The sequence below is a fragment of the Myxocyprinus asiaticus genome, chromosome 25, assembly GCF_019703515.2.
Source record: "Myxocyprinus asiaticus isolate MX2 ecotype Aquarium Trade chromosome 25, UBuf_Myxa_2, whole genome shotgun sequence".
Lineage (NCBI taxonomy): Eukaryota > Metazoa > Chordata > Actinopteri > Cypriniformes > Catostomidae > Myxocyprinus > Myxocyprinus asiaticus.
The window spans coordinates 4056984-4078442 of NC_059368.1; the positions used below are offsets into that span (position 1 = coordinate 4056984).

At 37.8% G+C, this 21459-nt stretch overlaps 2 protein-coding genes across 2 annotated transcripts; one reads left to right on the plus strand and one right to left on the minus strand.

The window, feature by feature from the left end:
- The first annotated feature begins 2271 nt into the window (after positions 1-2271).
- Positions 2272-5638, plus strand: LOC127416175 (N-alpha-acetyltransferase 20-like). Its single transcript, XM_051655371.1, has 6 exons — positions 2272-2372; positions 3300-3324; positions 3421-3511; positions 4792-4927; positions 5006-5151; positions 5313-5638. Exons 1-6 carry the CDS (start codon positions 2272-2274, stop codon positions 5396-5398), a joined length of 585 nt encoding a protein of 194 aa, XP_051511331.1. The 3' UTR covers positions 5399-5638.
- A 2167-nt stretch (positions 5639-7805) lies between these two features.
- Positions 7806-20363, minus strand: LOC127416174 (crooked neck-like protein 1). Its single transcript, XM_051655369.1, has 14 exons — positions 20180-20363; positions 19867-20019; positions 17256-17347; positions 17006-17164; positions 16717-16883; positions 15699-15877; positions 15435-15605; positions 15133-15324; positions 14973-15032; positions 11609-11689; positions 11280-11519; positions 11080-11181; positions 10745-10993; positions 7806-8276 (listed from the first exon to the last, which is right to left on the minus strand). Exons 1-14 carry the CDS (start codon positions 20225-20227, stop codon positions 7911-7913), a joined length of 2259 nt encoding a protein of 752 aa, XP_051511329.1. The 5' UTR covers positions 20228-20363; the 3' UTR covers positions 7806-7910.
- Positions 20364-21459: the final 1096 nt, after the last annotated feature.

A 21459-nucleotide genomic window follows, 5' to 3' on the forward strand; every position in this document is an offset into this window, starting at 1 on the left:
CACTCCACCTACACACCTGAGGGAATAACAAGCCATTCACATGAAACTGAGGGACTTATAGAAGGCATTAGATAAAGATAACGAGAAGGAGAAATCAATTAATTAATATTTATTAAATAGTAGATAATAGAGGAATTAAATTTTCAGAGGTTCATTTTATGATGAAGGCAATTTAATTGCTTGGCCATTGTAGCAGGAACAGGGCAGATAAAATGGTCTGAATTTACTTGAGATATTTTGATGGTTACTTTCATTGAAATAGTTCAAACAGTATTATAATAATTCAAAGTGCAGCCATCCAGTTTCTTAACCCCATTTCAGCTGAACGCAGTGGTGATGACATGGAGGTGGACATCTGACATTTTAATGCCACTTGACACAAAAAATCACAAAGTTCGTTTCATATTTTCAACACATACTGTTATACATCCCCAACTGCGAAAAAGTTGGGACAGTTTGGAAAATGCTAATAAAAAAACACAATGGAGTGATTTTAAATTGCTTTATTGAAAGCACTACAACACCAAAATTTTACCTTGTGAATTGTTTTTTTTTTTGTTTTAGACACTAATTTCAAATCGGATGATTGCCACACGCTCCAAGAAGTTGGGACAGTTGAGTGTTTACCACTATTCTTCTAATAACACTTATTAAGCATTTGGGCACTGAAGACACAAGTTTGTTAAGTTTAGCAAGCAGAATTTTCCCTTAGTCATCCAATATGCAGGTCTTCAGTTTCTGTTTTTCTCTTTCCAAAAACTATTAAAAGAAATGTTGACTTGTTGGACCACAAAACACGATTCCACTGTTCTACTTTCCATGTCGCTTCTGGACAGTGTTGATGTATGGTTTTGCTTTACATAGTAAAGCCTTAACTTGTATCTGTAGATGCAGCATCGAATGGTGTTGACTGACAAAGGTTTACCAATGTATTCCCGAGCCCATGTTCATGGTATCCATTACAGACGCATAACGGTTTTTAAGACAGTGACGTGTGAGGGATTGGAAATCATGCACATTCATAAGTGTTTTTTCAGCAGGAAAACACTGAACTACATACTATCCCGGATTACAAATGCATGGCTGTGTAAGCAGAGAGTACGGGTGCTAGACTGGCCAGTCTGCAGTCCTGACCTGTCTCTAATTGAGAACATGTGGCGCATTATGAAGCAAAAATACTGCAACAATGGCCACGTAAAATAGTGCAACTGAAGAATTGCATAATGAATGAATGAATGGGTGAATGAATGAACGTTAGACTTCTATAGCGCTTTTCTGACACTACACTCAAAGCGCTTTACATGGTGAACAGGGGACTCTACTCAACCATCACCAGTGTGCAGCATCCACCTGGATGATGCGACGGCAGCCATAGTGAGCCAGAACACCCACCACACACCAGCTGTTGCACCACACACCAGCTATTGCACCACACACCAGCTACTGGTGGAGAGGAGAGAGTGATGATGTTAATGGATGAACGGGGGGAAACTGTGCTTGCTAAAATTAACAAACTTGTGTCTTTAGTGCTCAAATGCTTAATAAGTGTCATTTAGGGGGGGCCTGGGCAGCTCAGTGGTAAAGACGCTGGCTACCACACCTGGAGTTCAAAATCCAAAAAATAAATAAATAAATAAAATAAAATAAATAAAGTGTCATTTGAAGAAATGTGATGTTACACAGTTGTAAACACTCAACTGTCCCAACTTTTTTTGGAGCATGTTGCAATCGTCTGGTTGGAAATAAGTGTATGTTTAAATAAATATAATTTACAAATCACTCCTTTGTGTTTTTATTAGCATTTTTCATATTTCTTTTTTTATTATTTATTTATTTTTATTTGGGGTTGTAATAGAGACCTAATTTACTTCAAAAAAGCACTTTTGAAAATTGAGCATTATATACTTTTCACCTAAATTTACTAACAGAGTTAAAATTATTAAACTGTTTTCATGCTACCCTTTAAAAAAGCAATATGTGCCAGAAAGGAGTGCAATTAGTAAACGCTTTCGAAATGTCAACATTCTCACAGGTCCTATTCCAATATGTACTGTAGTAAAACTATATATTAATTAAATATTTATCATTCAATAGTGTAATGTTATAACAACGAACGTAGTTTATAAATGTTACCTAATACAAGTATATTGTACTGAGTAATCGAGTCGTTTCCCGCAAAACAAAAAAAACAAAAAACAGCATTTATATTTCTCCATCATGCCGACAGATGTCGCTGTTTAAACAGACAAAGATACGTCACACGTATGACGTATGACGCAATGGCGAGAGTTCAGAGCGTCGTCCTGCACGCACGGGAGAATGACAACATTACGAGCTTTTACGTGCGATGATCTCTTTAAATTCAACAATATGTGGGTTTTATACTTATATAAACTTAACTAATAACACCGATAAATTCCCTTACAAAAACACGTGGTATACTGATGGTATCAGATGGTAATATCGTGGTATTTACAAGAATACAATGGTTCTAGGATGCACCATGTCCAACTAGCATGGTACTTTTGTTAGTATGCTGTAACAGAGTTGCATTATTATTATTGATTATGATCTGAATATTGATCGAATGTGTATTATTATGACTTTTTATGTCATGCCATCTTTAACAGTGTGTATAATCTTATCACTAACAACCAGTGTTGGGCAAGTTACTCTACAAATATAATGAATTATTAACTACTAATTACATCTCCAACAGTGTAATTAGATTACTGTACAAATTACTCTGTCTGTAAAGTAATTGCATTACTTATTACTAATTACTTCCTAAAACCCTTATCAACCTCGACCGGATGAAAAATACAAGGATAGACATGAAACTGTTCTTTTAATTCTTTCAAATAAATCGTATAAAATCAAATAAATTATTCGTGAACTGGCCAAAGAATTTAAGGGGGCAGCGTTCAATTAGAAAACATATTTTAACATTAGATGTTAAGTTTACTGTTGTTTTATATAGAATTGTTCTAGAGTCTATACAGAGAAGTAACTAATTACATTACTGAAAAATTAAGAGTAATCCCTTACTTTTTTCAATGAAAAAGTAATTGAATTACAGTAATTAATTACTCATTGCAATGCATTACACCCAACACTGGTAACAACAACATAAATGAAACGATGATCAAACTGTGGTATTCATTGAAGTACCATGTAAATGCCATGGCATTACCTTCTGATACCCTCATTGTACCATGGTATTGCCATAGTACTTTTCTGTAAGCGATTTTATGTGCATGTGATCATATTAACAGTTATGTGTGTATTTTTCTGCACAGTAACCTGGACCCATTGACAGAGACTGTATCCTTTACCAGAGTCTGAATATTAGATGAATAACTATATAACACATTGTTATATGCACTATTCTGTTTTCCTTGATGTTGATTCTCTTTACAGTATGGCATTCCCTTTTACCTGCAGTATTTGGCACACTGGCCGGAGTATTTCATTGTAGCAGAAGCTCCAGGCGGTGAACTGATGGGCTACAGTGAGTGCCTTTCAACACCTTGTTTTGTTTGTAACCCATATGACTTTCTTCTGTGGAACACAAAAGTAAAAGTTTAGCAGAATGTTCACGTGGCTGTTTACAAACAATGGAAGTTGATAGGGACGAATGCTGTCAAGCATCTAAAAGCATAATAATTAAAAAAAAAAAAAAAACACAACAAGAGTATCATAAAAGTAGTAACATTTACACATTTGGTAGACGCTTTTATCCAAAGCAACTTACAGTGCCCTTATTACAGGGACAATCCCAGTCTGGAGTTAAGTGCCTTGCTCAAGGACACAATGGTGGTGGTGGTTGTGGGGATTGAACCAGCAACCTTGTGATTACCAGTTATGTGCTTTAGCCCACTACACCACCACCACTCCAGTAACCAGAGGTTGCGACCCGGCACGTAAATCTATCACACACAAATCTACAAAATAACATTTTCAAGATGATTAGAAAATAATAGAATATAATCTGATATTTTTGTTTTATTTTTTTCATGTGTCAAAGAGATTATGCAACAAATATAGAACAGGATTCATTACTTCCACACTGAAATTTCATGACATGCATCTGGCTGTTCAACACATATTGACCTACACATAAGCTGCTCATGTATTTTCTCAGGCACTTTTTGAGTCTAAATAATACACACAAATGACAACAGCCAAATCATACCGTTCACGTGTTACACTTGAACAGTATATAGTTTACTTGCACAATGCCTATTCGTTAATGTCAAATGTAAATCAAGTCAACCTTGAGTAAGAAATAGAAAATAGAAATTGTTTTTTCATTGTCACACAGAATATCAACATGATATAGTAGTCATTTGAAATATTTGTCCTGTAAGAGTAAACTTTAGATATTAAATAATCATAAAAATATGATAAATGGAAGTGCAAAAAAAGCAACACATATCTTGCGTCTTTAATGACCCTATATACACTTTTGGTAATTAAGCAGTTATAATATATATTATATATATTGTGCATTTTAGTGCTTTTTTTTTTTTAACACTATTCAGAAGAGAAATTATGAGTAATACTAAAGAGGTGTGGGCATAACTCCAAAAAATGGATGAGGTCCCGGATCACTAAAGAACTATGCATTAACTGAAATGTTTTAATCATTTATAAAACCATATACAAAAATAGAGGTGCATTATTTACTTAACTGATGGAAAAATTTGGGCATGACACAAAATTTACAACCCAGTCTGCCAAAGTGATGGAGAATAATTGTTAACTTGTATGTTAATTTTCACCTTGTAGTCATGGGAAAGGCAGAAGGATCAGTCGCCAGGGAAGAGTGGCACGGGCATGTGACAGCTCTGTCTGTGGCACCAGAGTTCAGACGGCTGGGACTGGCTGCCAAACTCATGGAGATGTTAGAGGAGATCTCAGAAAGGTGTGAATCTGGATCAGAACCTTTGGCTCATGGAGAAGGGATTCTTCTAAATGATCATTGTCATTCTTTTCTCTTTAGAAAGGGCGGGTTCTTTGTTGATCTCTTTGTGCGAGTCTCCAATCAAGTCGCAGTGAACATGTACAAACAGCTCGGCTACAGCGTGTACAGAACAGTAATAGAATATTACTCAGCCAGCAACGGAGAGCCAGATGAAGACGCTTACGGTGAGTTATTGCTAATTAAAGGTTAGTTCACCCAAAAATGAAAATTTTGTCACAATTTACATTCCAAACCCGTATGCCCCATCACCCTAACGTTGTGTCGAGCAGCAGTCACATTTTCTCTAGGAAATGTAAAAAACATGTAAAAAATATTTTATTTACAGATATGAGGAAGGCTTTATCCAGAGACACGGAGAAGAAATCCATAATCCCGCTTCCACATCCAGTCCGGCCAGAAGACATTGAATAACACTGACATGTGGCTCTCTGAATTCATCTGCATCAAACTGGGAAAATAGAGATTTACTTATATATATATATATATATATAGACGTATTTCCAGCTGAGCTTATAGTTTTGATCATTTCATTGTCAGAGAGTCACTGCTTTGAACAGCTTGTTTAAATAGTTTTCTATCTGATTAATAATGCTGAAACACAAAGACATTAGAATTGTAATTACATTAAATAAAGGTCAAAATAAAAACGTCTTAATATATTCAGTATATACACTCAGTGACCACTTTATTAGTTACACCTGTACACCTACTTATTTAAGCGATTATCTAATCAGCTAATTGTGTGGCAGCAATGCATATAATCATGCAGATAAGGGTCAGGAGCTTCAGTTAATGTTCACATCAACCATCAGAATGGGGAAAAATGTGATCTCAGTGATTTGGACCGTGGTCTTCTGCTGTTGTAGCCCATCCGCCTAAAGGTTCGACATGTTGTGCATTCTGAGATGCTATTCTGCTCACTACAATTGTACAGATGGGTTATAGATTAGATAATCACATGGATGATTGTTGGTGCCAGAAGGGCTGGTATGAGTATTTTTGTAACTGCTGATCACCTGGGATTTTCACGCACAACAGTCTCTAGAGTGTGGTCAAATGGTCCATACTCCAAATGGTGTGAAAAACAACCAGTGAGCGGTAGTTCTGTGGATGGAAACGCCTTGTACTGTTGGGCCCTTGAGCAAGGCCCTTGACCCAATCTGCTCCAGGGGCGCCGTATCATGGCTGACCCTGCACTCTGACCGCAGCTTAGCTGGGATATGTGAAAAAAAGAATTTCACTGTATATATTAGGCTACAGTACCTCAGATAACCCCTCTGTACAATTGTAGTGAGCAGAATAGCATCTCAGAATGCACAACATGTCGAACGTTTAGGCCCATCTGGCACCAACAATCATCCATGCGATTATCTAATCAGCCAATCATGTGGCAGCAGTGCAATGCATAAAATCATGCAGATACAGGTTGTACAGGTTCAGTTAATGTTCACATTGACCATCAGAATGGGGGGAAAATGTGATCTCAGTGATTTGGACTGTGGCATGATTGTTGGTGCCAGATGGGCTGGTTTGAGTATTTCTGGGATTTTCACATACAACAGATTTACTCTGAATGATGCCAAAAACAAAAAAACATCCGGTGAGCGGCAGTTCTGCAAATGGAAATGCCTTGTTGATGAGAGAGGTCAACAGAGAATGGCCAGACTGGTTTGAACTGACAAAGTCTACGGCAACTCAGATAACCACTCTGTACAATTTTGCTGAGAAGAATATCTTCTCTGAATGCTATTCTGAGATGCAAGTTGGTGCTGTTTTGGCGACACGAGGGGTACCTACACAATATTAGGCAGGTTGTTTTAATGTTGTGGCTGATCGGTGTACATACACATTTCAAATTGGTCTATGTAATGGGTAAGGATGGTCGAGGAGGCGGGGGGAAACGACTGAGCTGTCAACGAAATGTTTAATGACATAAATCAACTTAAACACACACACACACACAGCAGCCGCGTGTGCCTCTCTCTCAAACTGGCGCCTCCGGCTCATCTTTTATACCCCTCCTGGCTGATTAGAACAATTCAAGGCTGGGCGTGCATCCTCACGGCCCAGCCATGCCCTCCTCCTCATCACAGTTCATTTACAAATCAAAATGATTTTTAAAAATCTGTCTACATTTGTATGTCAAAAAAAGTCATAGAAAAAACACTTTTGACCATTAAGTTTCCACAAATTTCCCAGGTGTTTCTGATTACTAGTTTTTATAACTTTAGAAAATTGGTTAATAAATCATTTAAACCAAATTGTGGACCATTTTAGCTAATTTATTCTAAAGAACTGTCTCGAATGATTAGCAAAAAATCAAATATCACCATGTTGTGCGAGAAATTTTTACACTACACAAGCTATTAAAGAGCAATATCTAGGTGATTCAATATTTCCAAGTAGAGTTTACCTAGAAAAATGTATAATCACTAAAGAAATTTCTATGACTTTTAGGTAGTTTCCGGGCCTAGAAAACACAAATGTAAAATTCGCTAAAATTCCAAGTTTTGGAAATATATTTCCTTGGGAACCTTGTCACAGGCGTATTGTCATTTTTATACAAAAAAAGAAAGAAAAAAAAAGAAATGAAAATGCTCTCTAGAATGAGAATATAAGCTAATGAGGTCATGGATCACGGCTGGGACATTAACTATTGGCTACTAAAAAAATTAAAAATGGGACAAGCCTTTAGATAAGTCCCACCAAAACTTGCAGTTTCAATAGGAAATACAGTACGTCAACACAGGAAAGAATACTTTGCTCGTCACTCCATTTCATGAGTTCTTCAACAAAAACAGCGATCGGCACAAGCACATTTTGGTTCTCACCTTTATTTTGTTACAAAAAAAAAAGAGAGACAAACACCGATACAAATAATGGGTAAGGCTCTAGATCATCACTGTTCATCAACCGTTCTGGTTCAGTGTGTTTCTGCGTCTGTCTTGGTTTGTTCCGTCTTTTCTTTGTCGTCTTCATGGTCGCTGTCACTCTCGCTAGAGCTGCTACTGCTCTCGTCATCATCATCACGATCGTCGTACTCATTTTCTGTCTGTTCTCTTTGGGCCACGGGTTCCTGCTCCTCTGCTTCGGAGTTCTCTCGTAGTTCCTGCCCTTGAGGAACCTGCTGTTCTTCTTCTTGTTCTTCTTTCTCCTCCTCCTCCTCCTCCTCCTGCTGCTGCTGTTGTTTCTTCCACATCTTGGCCATAGCCAGCAGTTTGAGGTTAGGCTGATTGGCAGCATCCTCGGGGAAGATGTAATCATAATATTCCTCCCAACCTGCATCCGACTGATGAACAAAAAATAGAAGACAAAGTGTTAGAAAAAAAAACAACCACCGTAGAGCTCTGAACAGGGTTGGGGAAGCTACTCTGAAACTGTAGCTTGTCATTTAAATTAGTTAAAACTATAGTCAAGCTACCCTTTACAAAATGTAGTTAGATACACTACAAGCAACTAATAAAAGTAGCTAACTTCACTGAAGCTATTTAAGGAGGGTGGGCGATATCCACAAAAATCACAAGGTTTTTTTTATATTTTTACTGACAGAAAAACAATAAGGGATACAGCTTTAAACAGCATTTAAAATTTGAACGCAACAATTTAAATACCACAAATATACAAATATATATAATATATACAAAAATGAATGCAACTAAAAAATCCAACACAGGGATGCATTGCAGCATTCGACAGTAAAAAAATAATGTATTAAATATTATGATTATTATTCATTTGCATATCACCACAAAAATGACAAAATTAGCACAGCTATCCATGTAGGAACTCAAGTGAATCTGTGAATTGTTTTTCAAACCGGTTTATTCAAATGAACCATCCGTACTAACTGATTCATTAAAATGAATCAGATGTCCCAATATGTGTAACAGTAGCCAGCTGGTACGTGATAGCTGTGCAGTGTGTTAACCTCACTCTCCTGGCCTTAAGAGTCCCACTAGCGACCGAGGCTAGAGGCCATGGCTTTATAGCCTCCTTGTTAGGGCATCCAACTCCCATGCTGCAGATCGCTGGTTTGATTCCCGCTCGGAGCGGGTCGAGTAGTACCGGTGACACTAGGTGCATATTCAATTATTATGCACTAAAATAATTACAGGCAACTGCACTTATATTGTCACAAATTACACAAGTATACTATGATTATTTGTGGGTTTTCACTGCAAAATAAATATATAAAAAAACGGCACAAATGTAAAAAACAAATCTGAGCAAAGCCGTAGCACATTCAGTAATTTGGGGCTTCAATAAACAGGAAAAAGTGCCACGAAATCCTGTTGGGACTCTTTTAGTAGGCCTACCTTTAAGAAATAAAATTTTGGATATAAGAAATGCAATTCTATTTTCTGCCCTCAGCAGCCTCAACATAACCATTGGCATTTCGTGTCGGACATGACAAAATGAAGGACTTGCAGTTCAGTAAGTTTTTAATTCATTCAAAAGAACCAGATGTTAAGAGTCCTTCGTTCTCTACCACCCCTGGAGTCATGAGTTCAAATCCAGGGCGTGCTGAGTGACTCCAGCCAGGTCTCCTAAGCAACCAAAATGGCCCGGTTGCTGGGGAGGGTAGAGTCACATGGGGTAACCTCCTCATGGTCACTATAATGTGGTTCTCGCTCTCTGTGGGGCACGTGGTGAGTTGTGTGTGGATGCCGCGGAGAACAGCGTGAAGCCTCCACACGTGCTTTGTCTCCGCGGTAACACGTTCAACAAGCCACGTGATAAGATGCGTGGATTGACGTCTCAGTCGCGAAGGCAACTGAGATTCATCCTCCACCACCCGGATTGAGGCGAGTCACTACGCCACCACAAGGACTTAAGAGCACATTGGGAATTGGGCATTCCAAATAAAAAATAAAAATAAAAAAAAGAGTCCTTAGTTCTGAGGTAGTGTTGTATGTGTGATGTTGTAATTTCAAAGAACCAATTCTTAAGAATTATTTGTTTGGGAACCAGGTTTAAAGTGGTCACACTGTATGTTTGTGCTGTAGATTCAACAGAACCAACTCAGGGTACATTTACATGACAACGATGTACTAAAAATGGAAAAGGTTTCCTTTGCATTTTTGAAAAGTTTCGAGTACAGACAACAAAGTTGTCAAAACGATCCCCGTTCACATGGATCCACGAAAACGGCTAAAAACGCTGCATTATGCATGCCAGGCCATTAGTTGGCGATGTCACTTTGTAAAGAAACACTACGCGCCTGCGCACATAAGCATTCTTCCACAGTGTGGTGAATACAAACAATGAAGATGGCGATTGCTGGTCGTAGTAGTGATGCAGTAAATCTACACTTTGCTGGAGACGCGTCAATAAACTCAAAATCTTGAGCAGCACAGACACAGTACTGTAGTCCGCCACTGTATATTTGAAGTACTTGCGCGCATGCCTATAGACTGAAAACGTAACACGCGTGCGCATGACGTCATCGTTTTCACAAATTCACGTTTTTGTATGTTTACACGGAGACAATAACGGCATAATTTTCAAAAACTTGCACTTTGAAACCCGTTTTCAAAAGTTTGCGTTTTCAGGCCCCAAAACGCTGTTGTCGTGTAAACGAACAGCCAAAACGCATAAAAAGTTTTCCGTTTTTAGTTGAAAACGTTGTCGTTTAAACGGCCCCTCAGAGTCATTCGTTCGGCAATCAGACTACTGGAATATGAAGTTAAGTAGCACCACTACTTGTAGTTAGTTACTCCTCAACACCAAACAACACATATGATGTTAAACTCTCACCCCGTCTTCTGCCGTGACTTTCCTCCTCTTCTTCACCTTCTCAGGTAGGAGTTTGTGGACTCTTTCTTTGTTGGCAAATGTTCCGAACTCCTCCTCATAGTTTCTCCAGGACTCCAGGAGCATCAGGCGTTCCTCCTTCTCCTCGCAGCTCTGCAGGCTCTTATTGGCCTCCTCGTAGATCTGTCTGCATCTCTGCAGTCTGTCTTCACTGTCGATGGACAGCTCAAACTGAGCATAGCTGATCCAGACCTACATATACAATGAGAGGAATCAACTGCTTTGCAAATGTTTGTGTGAAATGGACACACTGTGTTGTCGTTATTTCATGTGCTTACTTTGACATGTTGAGTACGCTGTAACAGTCTCTTGTAAAGTCCTCGTGTGTTATCATATTCTTCTTGCTCGATCTCAGAGTCTATATAAGACTTCCACAGCACCTGAAGTAAACAATTCAGTTAGTGATACAAAACCATTCAAGGAATAAAGTCAGAACTGACGAGTTGTTAGTGAATAAATCTGATGCTGAATGGCTGACCTCTGGCATGTCCAGTCGTGGTTGTCCTATGGCCAATTCAAATATGGCTCTGGCCCTGTCTGTGTCTCCCAGGATGGTCTCTAGCTCAGCAAACTTGATCCAGGTGGTGCAGTTCTCCGGACTGAACTCAAGGTACTTCTCATATAGCTTCCTGCAGCGGTCAAACTCTCTCAGTTGTAGCTCCAACTCGATGTAGCCTTTGAACAGCTTGTTTTTGGGACACTTTCCGATGGCTGTGCCCTGACAGGAGAGAGGTCAGATGGTCAAAAAAGAAATGTGTGTAGAGTTTGATTCATATAAATCAGTTTTTAAATGTTTTAGAGACTTACCAGGCCTCGTCTAGCATTCTGCAAGTTCTTCTGTCGGATTTCAAACTGACCATATAAAAGCCAAATCTTGGCAAATGTAAACTGCGTACAAAAAAACAACAGCAGCATATAACTAGACAACAATTAAAAATGATTACTTTACAAAAGGTAGCTACAGAAGCTGGAATCTACTGTATTATAGTTATTGTGTAAAACAAAAAAGTGTTTTTATCTTTTCAGGTAGAATATTGTATTAAGCACAACAGTTCAGTCTGCAAGTTTCAGCTGTTGTTCAAACTGTCCACAAGGATGCAGAATTGATAATTGTTTTCTTAAAAGTGTAAGCTTTACTTCACCCAAAAATAAAAAAAATAAAAAAGATTTGAGCAAAACCACAGCAAATTCAGTAATTTGGGGCTTCAATAAACAGGAAAAAGTGCCACAAAATCCTGTTGGGACTCTTTTAGTAGGCCTACCTTTAAGAAATACAATTTTGGATATAAGAAATGCAATTCTATTTACTGCCCTCAACAGCCTCAACATAACCAATGGCATTTCGTGTCAGACATGAAAAAAATGAAGGACTTGCAGTTCAGTAAGTTTTTAATTCATTCAAAAGAACCAGATGTTAAGAGTCCTTCTTAGTGATCAGATCTCAGTGATTTGGACCGTGGCATGATTGTTGGTGCCAGATGGGCTGGTTTGAGTATTTCTGTAACTGCTGATCTCCTGGGATTTTCACACACAACAGTCTCTAGAGTTTACTCCGAATGGTGCCAAAAACAAAAAACATCCAGTGAGAGGCAGTTCAGTGAATGGAAACACCTTGTTGATGAGAGAGGTCAACGGAGAATGGCCAAACTGTTTCGAACTGACAAAGTCTATGGTAACTCACATAACCACTCTGTACAATTGTGGTGGGTTGGAGGGGGACCTACACAATATTAGGTAGGTGGTTTTAATGTTGTGGCTGATCGGTGTACATCTGAGATGTTCTTGAGTAGCACTCATATTGCACACCGCTGTGAAGGCTGAAAATAGCCGCGAGTGCATAATCAGCCTGTGCGTACTTCCAGTATGTTTGTCAATAGAGCAGCGCCATTCACTAACATGCTGGAGCTGTATTTACTTATTAAACACAGCCTTTTGCAATTCACAGAGCTATTGCATATCTTCAAGTGGCTTTAAATAAAATGTACGAGTCATATGGACTACTTTAATGGTGTTTTTATGGTTTTATGTCAGTTTTGGAGCTTGACAGTAACAAACATGACTAATACACAGTATCGGATTTGGATCGGGCTCATCGGACCGATACCTGATCCGTCTAAAAACGTCAGTATCGATCCAGGGATCGGTGCATCCCTATTTCAGGTAGGGGGAAAAATCAACAAGACATCTGATTTTTAATTAGATGTTGTCTCTGACGTCCAATAAATCAAATGGGCGTGACATATCTATATAAATCAATCAGTACCAAGTTACAGTGATTGTTTATTGCAAAGAACAAAACAAATGTGCGTAAAATTATAAATTCAAAAGATTTTGCAAGTGCATATTCTCAAATATTCAAGCTGCACTTAAGATTATTTTGGTTACAATTAACAAAAGTTAATTACTGCGTGAGTACATAAAAATCCATGTTCAAAACTCTGTCCTTGTCTGACCGTGATTCACTAAGGAAAGCCTACAATAATGATTTAACTTAGAGCTGTCAGGTTAGATTTGATTAAAAAAAAAAAAATAAATTGCAGGCTTACTGTACATCATTCGTCCTTGTGTGTTTACATCACATCTGTAAGCTCAGAGAGACGGGACGCGAGTGCGGCAGATGTTCTGCATGTCGCGGTTTCAGGACAGCAGGGCCGTTTTAAAAAATTATATTTTTTTTTAACAGTATGGCGAAGTTGTTTGTTTACCTGCTGTAATGTCTGGATTTGTTTTCTGGTGGGGTTGTTGAAGCTTATATTGGTTGTTATGCTCTATTATGAATCGAACATTACTTGTGTTTACACATTTACTGTAACATGATTACTAATATTCATGACTTCTGATTGTTTTTGTAATGTTGCTGCAAATTCGAGGTTCCCTAAGTGTGTGTCCCTTAGTGTGTGTGTGCTCGCCACTGTTGTCTTAATTCTTTTACCCCAGTCGCAGAAATGCACAAGTTTTTGTCACTTTTTATGTTGTTTATAATGTACCGATTTCATAGCATAGTAATGTATATTAATTTGTTTAGCCTGTAACTATCCCTCCATTATAGCTTCTAAAGAAATGATTAAAAGTTTATTACTGTAATTGTTATATTGCATATTACTGCAAACTATTTTCATGTTCAACAAAGTTTATTTCCTCCCAACCATTATTGAATCCTCGTTTTGTGTTTTTAGATTACAGTCTATTGTTTGCAGTGCATACCTACTAATAGACCTACTATTGTAGTATTACAGCTCACTTGCATTGTCCACTCAGGCTGTAGATTGTAATATAAAATGTTTTACTAATATCAGCCGTTCCATGAGTTTCACCTCACCTCTGTGTAGTACAGTTAAAACCTTAATGTGTATTGTGTAGTAGTGGATAAAACACTTGAAAAATCATATTTAAATATGTAATTCAGAGTGTTTTTTATCTTCCTCAAACCAAAATCTTGGTTATAAATGTTTAAACGAATTGCATAATATAAACATGAAAATAGAACGTCGTGACTCCTGCTCTGCAGATAAATATCTCAGAGTGATGAGGCCTCTGAGTGAATGTCCAGATAACCTAAAACCATGAGATTCATCCACCAGAAGAGCAGTGCCAAACCACAACTCGTAAAATGTTCCTCCGCAAGTTGCTTGCAATTTTAGGTATTAACCACACGTCACTAGAGAGCTCCAAGTTCTGTAGTGCAGCTATAAATATAAAAGTAAAACGAGAGAAGAAATGCTTCAATAGATGGTTCTATGTTAACTAAGTGTTGCACAGTAGACATATACCGGAGTCATAGTACTACCATGCACTCAAGCTTCATAATACTGGCGGTACCACAGTGTTTTTCATTAAATGCAGTTTTTAATGCTTATGCAGTGAGACGCTGATAAGAGAGCAAGCCATAGTCAAAACACAACCACCAAAGACCTCCACCTCTGGGGGCCGTTCACTCCAAATGCGTCTGCCTTTTGACCGTTGTGTTGTGTCTCTGTTTTATCAGCGTCTCGTGCAGTAACGATAAATTTTTTAGATGCTTTGTCAATTTAAAAGGAAATTCAACCATTAAAACATCTCGAGATACCATGTTCTGTTTTATTCGTTGCGCTCATGCGTATTGTTAAGCATTTTTATCTTAAATTCAATGATAATGTGAATTTCTCATTTTAATTTGACAGCCTTATTTTACCTTCTTGTGTGGTATCAGCTCCAGACATGCCTGGTATACCTGCCTCGTTCTCTCAGGGTCCTGAACATATGAAGGAACCGACCCAATTATATCAAGCACTAAACATCTTTTTTTCAGATGAAAATGAATGAACACAATAGGCTATTGATGTTTATCACACCTTGACTTCCAGTTCCTCATAGAGAGCGTAGTTAATCCACAGGTAGATGTAGCGTCTCCAGTGTCTTTTCTCTTGGATGGGGGGAATGTTTGCTATCGCTCTCTCGTACACTTCTCTAACGGAATCTGCATCAGCGTCACTCTCCACCAGACGCAGGTAATCAAACCAGGCATCATAATTGTGTGGGTTTGCCTATCAACGAGGAAATTTGGTGAATACGTTTAATACTTAGAATCCCTAGAGCAATGGCAATGGTAACAGAAATCCCACTAAAATGAATGTCATATGGATATTTATCATACCTTGACTTCCTCCTCGTACTGAAACCTCCGTTTGCTGACGATCACATCTTCGATTCCTCTCCTGTCTCCAAACCTCTTCTCAAACACAGTGTAGTTCTTAAACAGCTCCTGGGCTTGCTGTTTGGGGATTCGGTCCAAAGCGTATTTATAGATGACCCGAACTCTCTCAAACTGAAAAGACACAGAGAGAATGGTCACATTCGAACAGGAAAACAATAGAAGGATCTTGTGTTTTCTGAGTAACATGAACACAGGACGTCGTACCTCTTTCTGTTTCTCCTCGAATCTGGCAAAAGCCACATAGAGGTTCTCGCTGATGTGATCTTCACCGAAAAACTCCACAGCTCGCTCGAATACTTTCCTCCCGAGAGCGATGTAGCCGTGCTTCTCTTCAAAGTGAGCATACTTGATCCAGTTCTTCACTTCAGGATGAACCATCACAAGTGCAACCGTTGTTAAGGAACGTAACTAATTCTCAAGTGAGAAACTCTATAATTTTAAAAGCTTAAAGGAATGTTCTGAGTTCAATACAGGTTAAGCTAAATTGACAGCATTTGTGGCATAATGTTGATTACCACAAAAAAATTTTTTGACTCGTCTCTCGTTTATATAAAGCTAAATTTGGGGGCCTGGGTAGCTCAGCGAGTATTGACGCTGACTACCACCCCTGGAGTCGCGAGTTCGAATCCGGGGCATGCTGAGTGACTCCAGCCAGGTCTCCTAAGCATCCAAATTGACCCGGTTGCTAGGGAGGGTAGAGTCACATGGGGTAACCTCCTCGTGGTCGCAATAATGTGTGGTTCTCACCCTTGGTGGGGCATGTGGTGAGTTGTGCGTGGATGCCGCAGAGAATAGCGTGGGCCTCCACACGTGCTACATCTCCGTGGGAACGCGCTCAACAAGCCACGTGATAAGATGCGCGGATTGATGGTCTCAGACGCGGAGGCAACTGAGATTCGTCCTCCGCCAGCCGGATTGAGGCGAGTCACTACGCCACCATAGTGAACTCCAGGGGTGATAGCCAGCGTCTTTTACCACTGAGCTACCCAGGCCCCCTCGTTTTTAGACAATGTTGATTACCACAAAAAATAATTACAACTCGTCCCTTCTTTTCCTTAAAAAAGCAAAAAATCTTACAATGGAAGTAAATAGGGCACATTTTTGGAGGGTTTAACAGCAGAAATGTGAAGCTTTTAATTTAATAAAAGCACTTACATTCATTTTTCTGTTAAAATGTGTGTATTATTTGAGCTGTACAGTTAAAAGCTATGTAAAAGGATATATTTCTCATAGATGCTGCGGGCTTTGTCCACTTCCTTGTAGCGTAGCTCAAAGTTGATGTATGAGTGCCAGGCCTGTTCCTCCGGCTCCCACTCCATCCAGCGTTCAAACACCTGCCTGCAGCCTGCAACGTTCCCCAACATCTCCTCCATATACGTGTACTTATACCTGGATGATAAACAAACAACAAACAATCAATCGGGACTCAGAGAAAGGAAAAAAAGTGTTGATTGAACGTTCTCTGAGCACGTCATCATCAATATGATCATACAGAAATGAGTAAGAGGTACCAGAACTGATTGACGCGAGGCAGGATGGTGATGGCTCGGTCCCAAATGTTGCGAGAGTGATTCACCTGCCGGTTCTTCATTTCCATCTCTGCGTACTTCAGCCAAAGTGTGATATTGCGATGATCCACATCCAGTGCTCGCTCGTAGATGGAACGAGCCCTGTGGAGATTTGGGGACAGTTAACCAAACTCCTCCACATTGATTCCTTCATAAGACTCTGATAACAGCACAGTACTGAACGGAAGCTCACCTCTGGACCTCTTTCAGGCTCTCCTCCCATTGTGCGTACTTGATCCAGTTACTGATGACTGTTCTGTTCTTCCTGATGTTGTCTTCAAAACCCTGTATTGAAATGAGAGAAGACGAGAACATGTACCAAAGTAATACCAAGATTTTTTAACATATACCACGGTAATACCATATTTTAGCTAGTTTTTCTTTTTCTTTCTGTAAAGCTGCTTTTAAATGATTATTGTATTGTTTTTGTTGGTACCACGGTAATACCATGTTATTAGACTATGTACTATGGCATTTTTTGATGTTTTGCCAAGATTTATTTTTCTGTAAAACTGCTTTGAAACTGTTGTATTTTGAAGAGTGCTACACAAATACAAATTACTTGACATTTTTTTTTAGACTTACCATGGTAATACCATTTTGCTTTTACATGTTCCAAGACAATACCATGTTTTTGGATATATACCGTGGCAATAATATGTTTCATGATTACATGTACTACGCATTGGACATGTACCATGGCAATATCCTATTTTTGTGCATATGTCATTATATACCGTGCTTTTTGGACATGTTACTGTACAAGGTAATGCCATGTTTTTGCACATGTATAACAGAAATACCATGTTTCTGGACTTTTACAATGGTAACACCATGGTTTTTTGGACATATACCACTGACTAGAATACTATATTTTTAGACATGCACTACAGTATTACTATGTTTTTTTGTTCTATGTTTTCTACTATGTTCAATAATAGTACAATATTTTTTACATGTACCACAGAAGTAAAATGTTTTTGGACATTCATCACAGAGTAATAACGTGTTTTTTACATGTACCACAGAAATAAATGTTTTACCTTTACCACGTTAAGGTAAAGTTCTTTTAACCCTTGTGCGACATTCGGGACATTTTTATCTTTTTCCGTTTTTGTTTTTTCGATCATTTTGGCTGTGTTAATACCAACAGCATAAATTTTGCCAAAGGTGTGCATTTTTGGGGGAATTTTGATATTTCCACCTCAGTTCCAATAATACATCTATAATACACTGTGCACACAAAATAGTTACACTCGGGACCTTCAGCACAAAAATGTCCCCATTGAAACCCATTAAAACTGCAATATTTGATCCCAGTGCCATTAAAGCATAAAATCATGAATTCTATGATATTATGCTTTCATTCCGGAGCCCTGGCTTTAAAATTCAAAATATTTATATTTTCCACCAGATGGTGCCATTTTTCTCATGTTTAGCCTATGGAGCATATACATGCTTTTTTCCTATTTTCTGTTTGCAGTATTATAGAGCACTGCAGGCCAGTTTAATAAATGATGCAGTTAAAATTGTGTGGGTGTGTTGGTATGGATGTCAGAGTGTTTTGTATGTGTGTACTGAGAAATGTGTGCGTGTATGTGTAAAAAAACAGTGGCATTATGTAAACAAACTGGCATTTAAAGAGTTAAAATCCTGAAAATTAATGAATATTTGGTAGTGATGATCAGGACTGATGTTGGTTAAGTCAGTGAAAGTGGAAAATAATATTAATATATAATATTTTTATGCCAGTTTTTTTTACACAACATTTTTGTCCTCTAAGGTGCTGTTTGTTTTTTTAAATCTGACACTGCACAAAAAATAATAATCAGAATCAATGTTGTTGCTAATCATTGACATATCCCAGACTGTAATGATCACAAAGAAAAAAAAAAAAATCCCCTTAGTATTTAGTATATGGAAAATAATTCATCTGTTGGTTTTTTTCTTCATAAAAAACAACAGTGACATTATAAAAACAAACTGGCATTTAAAGGGTTAAAATCCTGAAAATGAATGAATATTTGGTAGTTATGATCAGGACTGATGTTGGTTAAAAAAAATTAACTAACTGAAAGTGGAAAATAATATTAATATATAATATCATTATGGCAGTTTTTTGATGTGGACATTTTGGTCCTCGAATGACCTCTGAGTAGCTCAAAGGTCAAGTTCTTTTGAAAATTTACAATGGCAATACCATGTTTTTGGACATGCACTATATCACAGTTTATTTACACGTATCACACAAGTACCATATATTTGACATGTACCAAAGTAGCACCATGTTTCTGGACATGCACCATGGTAATACCATGCTTTTGGAGATATTATATAGCATCAATACCATGTTTCTTTAACATGCATCACGTTAATACGCTGTTTTTTTTTTCATATACCTTGGTAATACCATTGTAATTTGATTTGTTTTTTGCATGTACCATGGTAATACTATTTTTTTGGACATACGTACATCACAGTAAATAATACTATGTTTTTTGGACATGTACCATGACAATACAATGCTTTTTTTGTATAAGTAGCCTGGTAATTTTGGACAATACCATGTTTTGGACATGTAACACTGGCAACACCATGTTTTGACAGTGGCTCTTCCATTGTTTAGAACATGTGTAATGATAATACTATGGTATTCTTTGAATTTCCCTGGTACATGAAAGTGGCATTCATCATTCATTAAATAATATCCAAATACCATAGTATTAACATCTGCTCACTACACCACAGTACGTTTTGTAACGGATGTCGTGCGCCATCCTGATCACATCACGCACAGGTCATACCTTCCTCTTCCTCAGTTTGTAGTCATTGAGCTCTTCTTCATCAGTGATCTTCTGTTTGGGTGGAGGAGGCAGAAGCTCGAGCTCTCTCTCTTTCGCCTCTCTGAGCAGCTGCTCTGCGGTGATCTGCACCTCTGCCGGTGCTTTGTTCTTCACCTGAAAACATTCACATGACGTTAACCCATTAAAAATTGTTTTAATTATATAATTACCGATGTAAGTGTATAGTCTGTGTTTACAGAGAAAAATACAACTGCTTCACATTGTTTACATGCTAATGCTAACTCATAAACACTCGTTTTTTTTTTTTTTTTGCCTTTGCCACTTTCGGGATCCTCTGTTTGCCCGCTGCTGTGGACGCCATGATTATAAAACTCCCAAGACTTTATTATAACGCGACTATAGTTGTTTATTTCAAGTTAATGAACTTTAATAAAGCGTTAAAACACTAGTGTCGTTTCACTAGCGTGTTTCGTGCGGCGCGTCTGTCGTGACGTCTGTGACCTATTACGCAGCTACGTCATCGAGTCCCGTCACCATGGTTACAGGACGCTTGCTAACGGTTAGTGTTAGCTTTTGGTTGACAGATCAGGAGAAATTTACTGTTTTGAAAACACCAGTCCGCGACAGGTCGGTTTAATTAATTTCTTGGGTTTTTATATTGTAACTGGTTTCAGTGTAAGGCAATGCATATTTACTATCTATCTGAACATTTATTGTTGTGTCGAAATACTCGGATGTGCTTTGTTATTCAGATTAAATTTAAAACACATTGGTGGAAACTAATGTGAATTTTACCCAACATATTTCTGAAAATAAATGGCAACTGTATGGTTATTTATGAAACATATTTAGCATTCTAAACCGTTTGTTATCTACATTGTTGTGTTTAATGCATTACTAAGTAATTAATTACTGTGATTAAATTACTTTTTCAGTGAAAAAAGTAAAGTACGGGATTACTCTTAATTGTTCAGTAATTTAATTACAGTTACTTCTGATGTAATTGTGTTAAATACTGTATAGACTATAGTACAATTCTATATAAAACAATAGTGAATTTAAAATCAAAATTTAACGTCTAATGTTAAAATATATGTTTTCTAATTTAACGCTGCTCCCATAAATTATTTGGCCAGTTCATGAATAATTTATTTGATTTTATATGAATTATTTGAAAGAATTAAAAGAACAGTTTCATGTCTATCCTTGTATTTTTCATCTGGTCGAGGTTGATAAGGGTTTTAGAAAGTAATTAGTAATAAGTAATGCAATTCTATTTCAGACAGAGTAGTACTGTAATCTAATTACAATCTAATTAGTTAGTAATTAATTACTTTTTTAGAGTAACTTACCCTACACTGGTTGTCTACATTAAGACTATAAGAACTAGTCTATCAGTCAAAAGTCTGGAAACACTTGATTGAATGTAGGTTATATGTTTGTCTTGATCTTAAAAAGTAAATACTACAGGCTTAAAAGAATATTCCGGGTTCAATACAAGTTAAGCTCATTCGACAGTGTTTGTGGCAATTATTTCGACTCGTCCCTCCTTTTCTTTGAAAAAAAGCAAAAATCTGGGTTACAGTGAGGCAC

Bases quoted from the DNA above. Each gene is read 5' to 3' on its own strand.
- LOC127416175 (XM_051655371.1), top strand. From the start codon at position 2,272: ATGACGCAATGGCGAGAGTTCAGAGCGTCGTCCTGCACGCACGGGAGA. The intron at 2,373-3,299 runs GTGGGTTTTATA...TTTTCTGCACAG, and splicing joins CTCTTTAAATTCAACAATAT to TAACCTGGACCCATTGACAG. The intron at 4,928-5,005 runs GTGTGAATCTGG...TTTTCTCTTTAG, and splicing joins TTAGAGGAGATCTCAGAAAG to AAAGGGCGGGTTCTTTGTTG.
- LOC127416174 (XM_051655369.1), bottom strand. From the start codon at position 20,227: ATGGCGTCCACAGCAGCGGGCAAACAGAGGATCCCGAAAGTGGCAAAG. The intron at 20,020-20,179 runs GCAAAAAAAAAA...GAATGTTTTCAG, and splicing joins GGATCCCGAAAGTGGCAAAG to GTGAAGAACAAAGCACCGGC. The intron at 15,606-15,698 runs GTACGACGTCCT...GTGTCTTTTCAG, and splicing joins TCGAGGAGAAACAGAAAGAG to TTTGAGAGAGTTCGGGTCAT.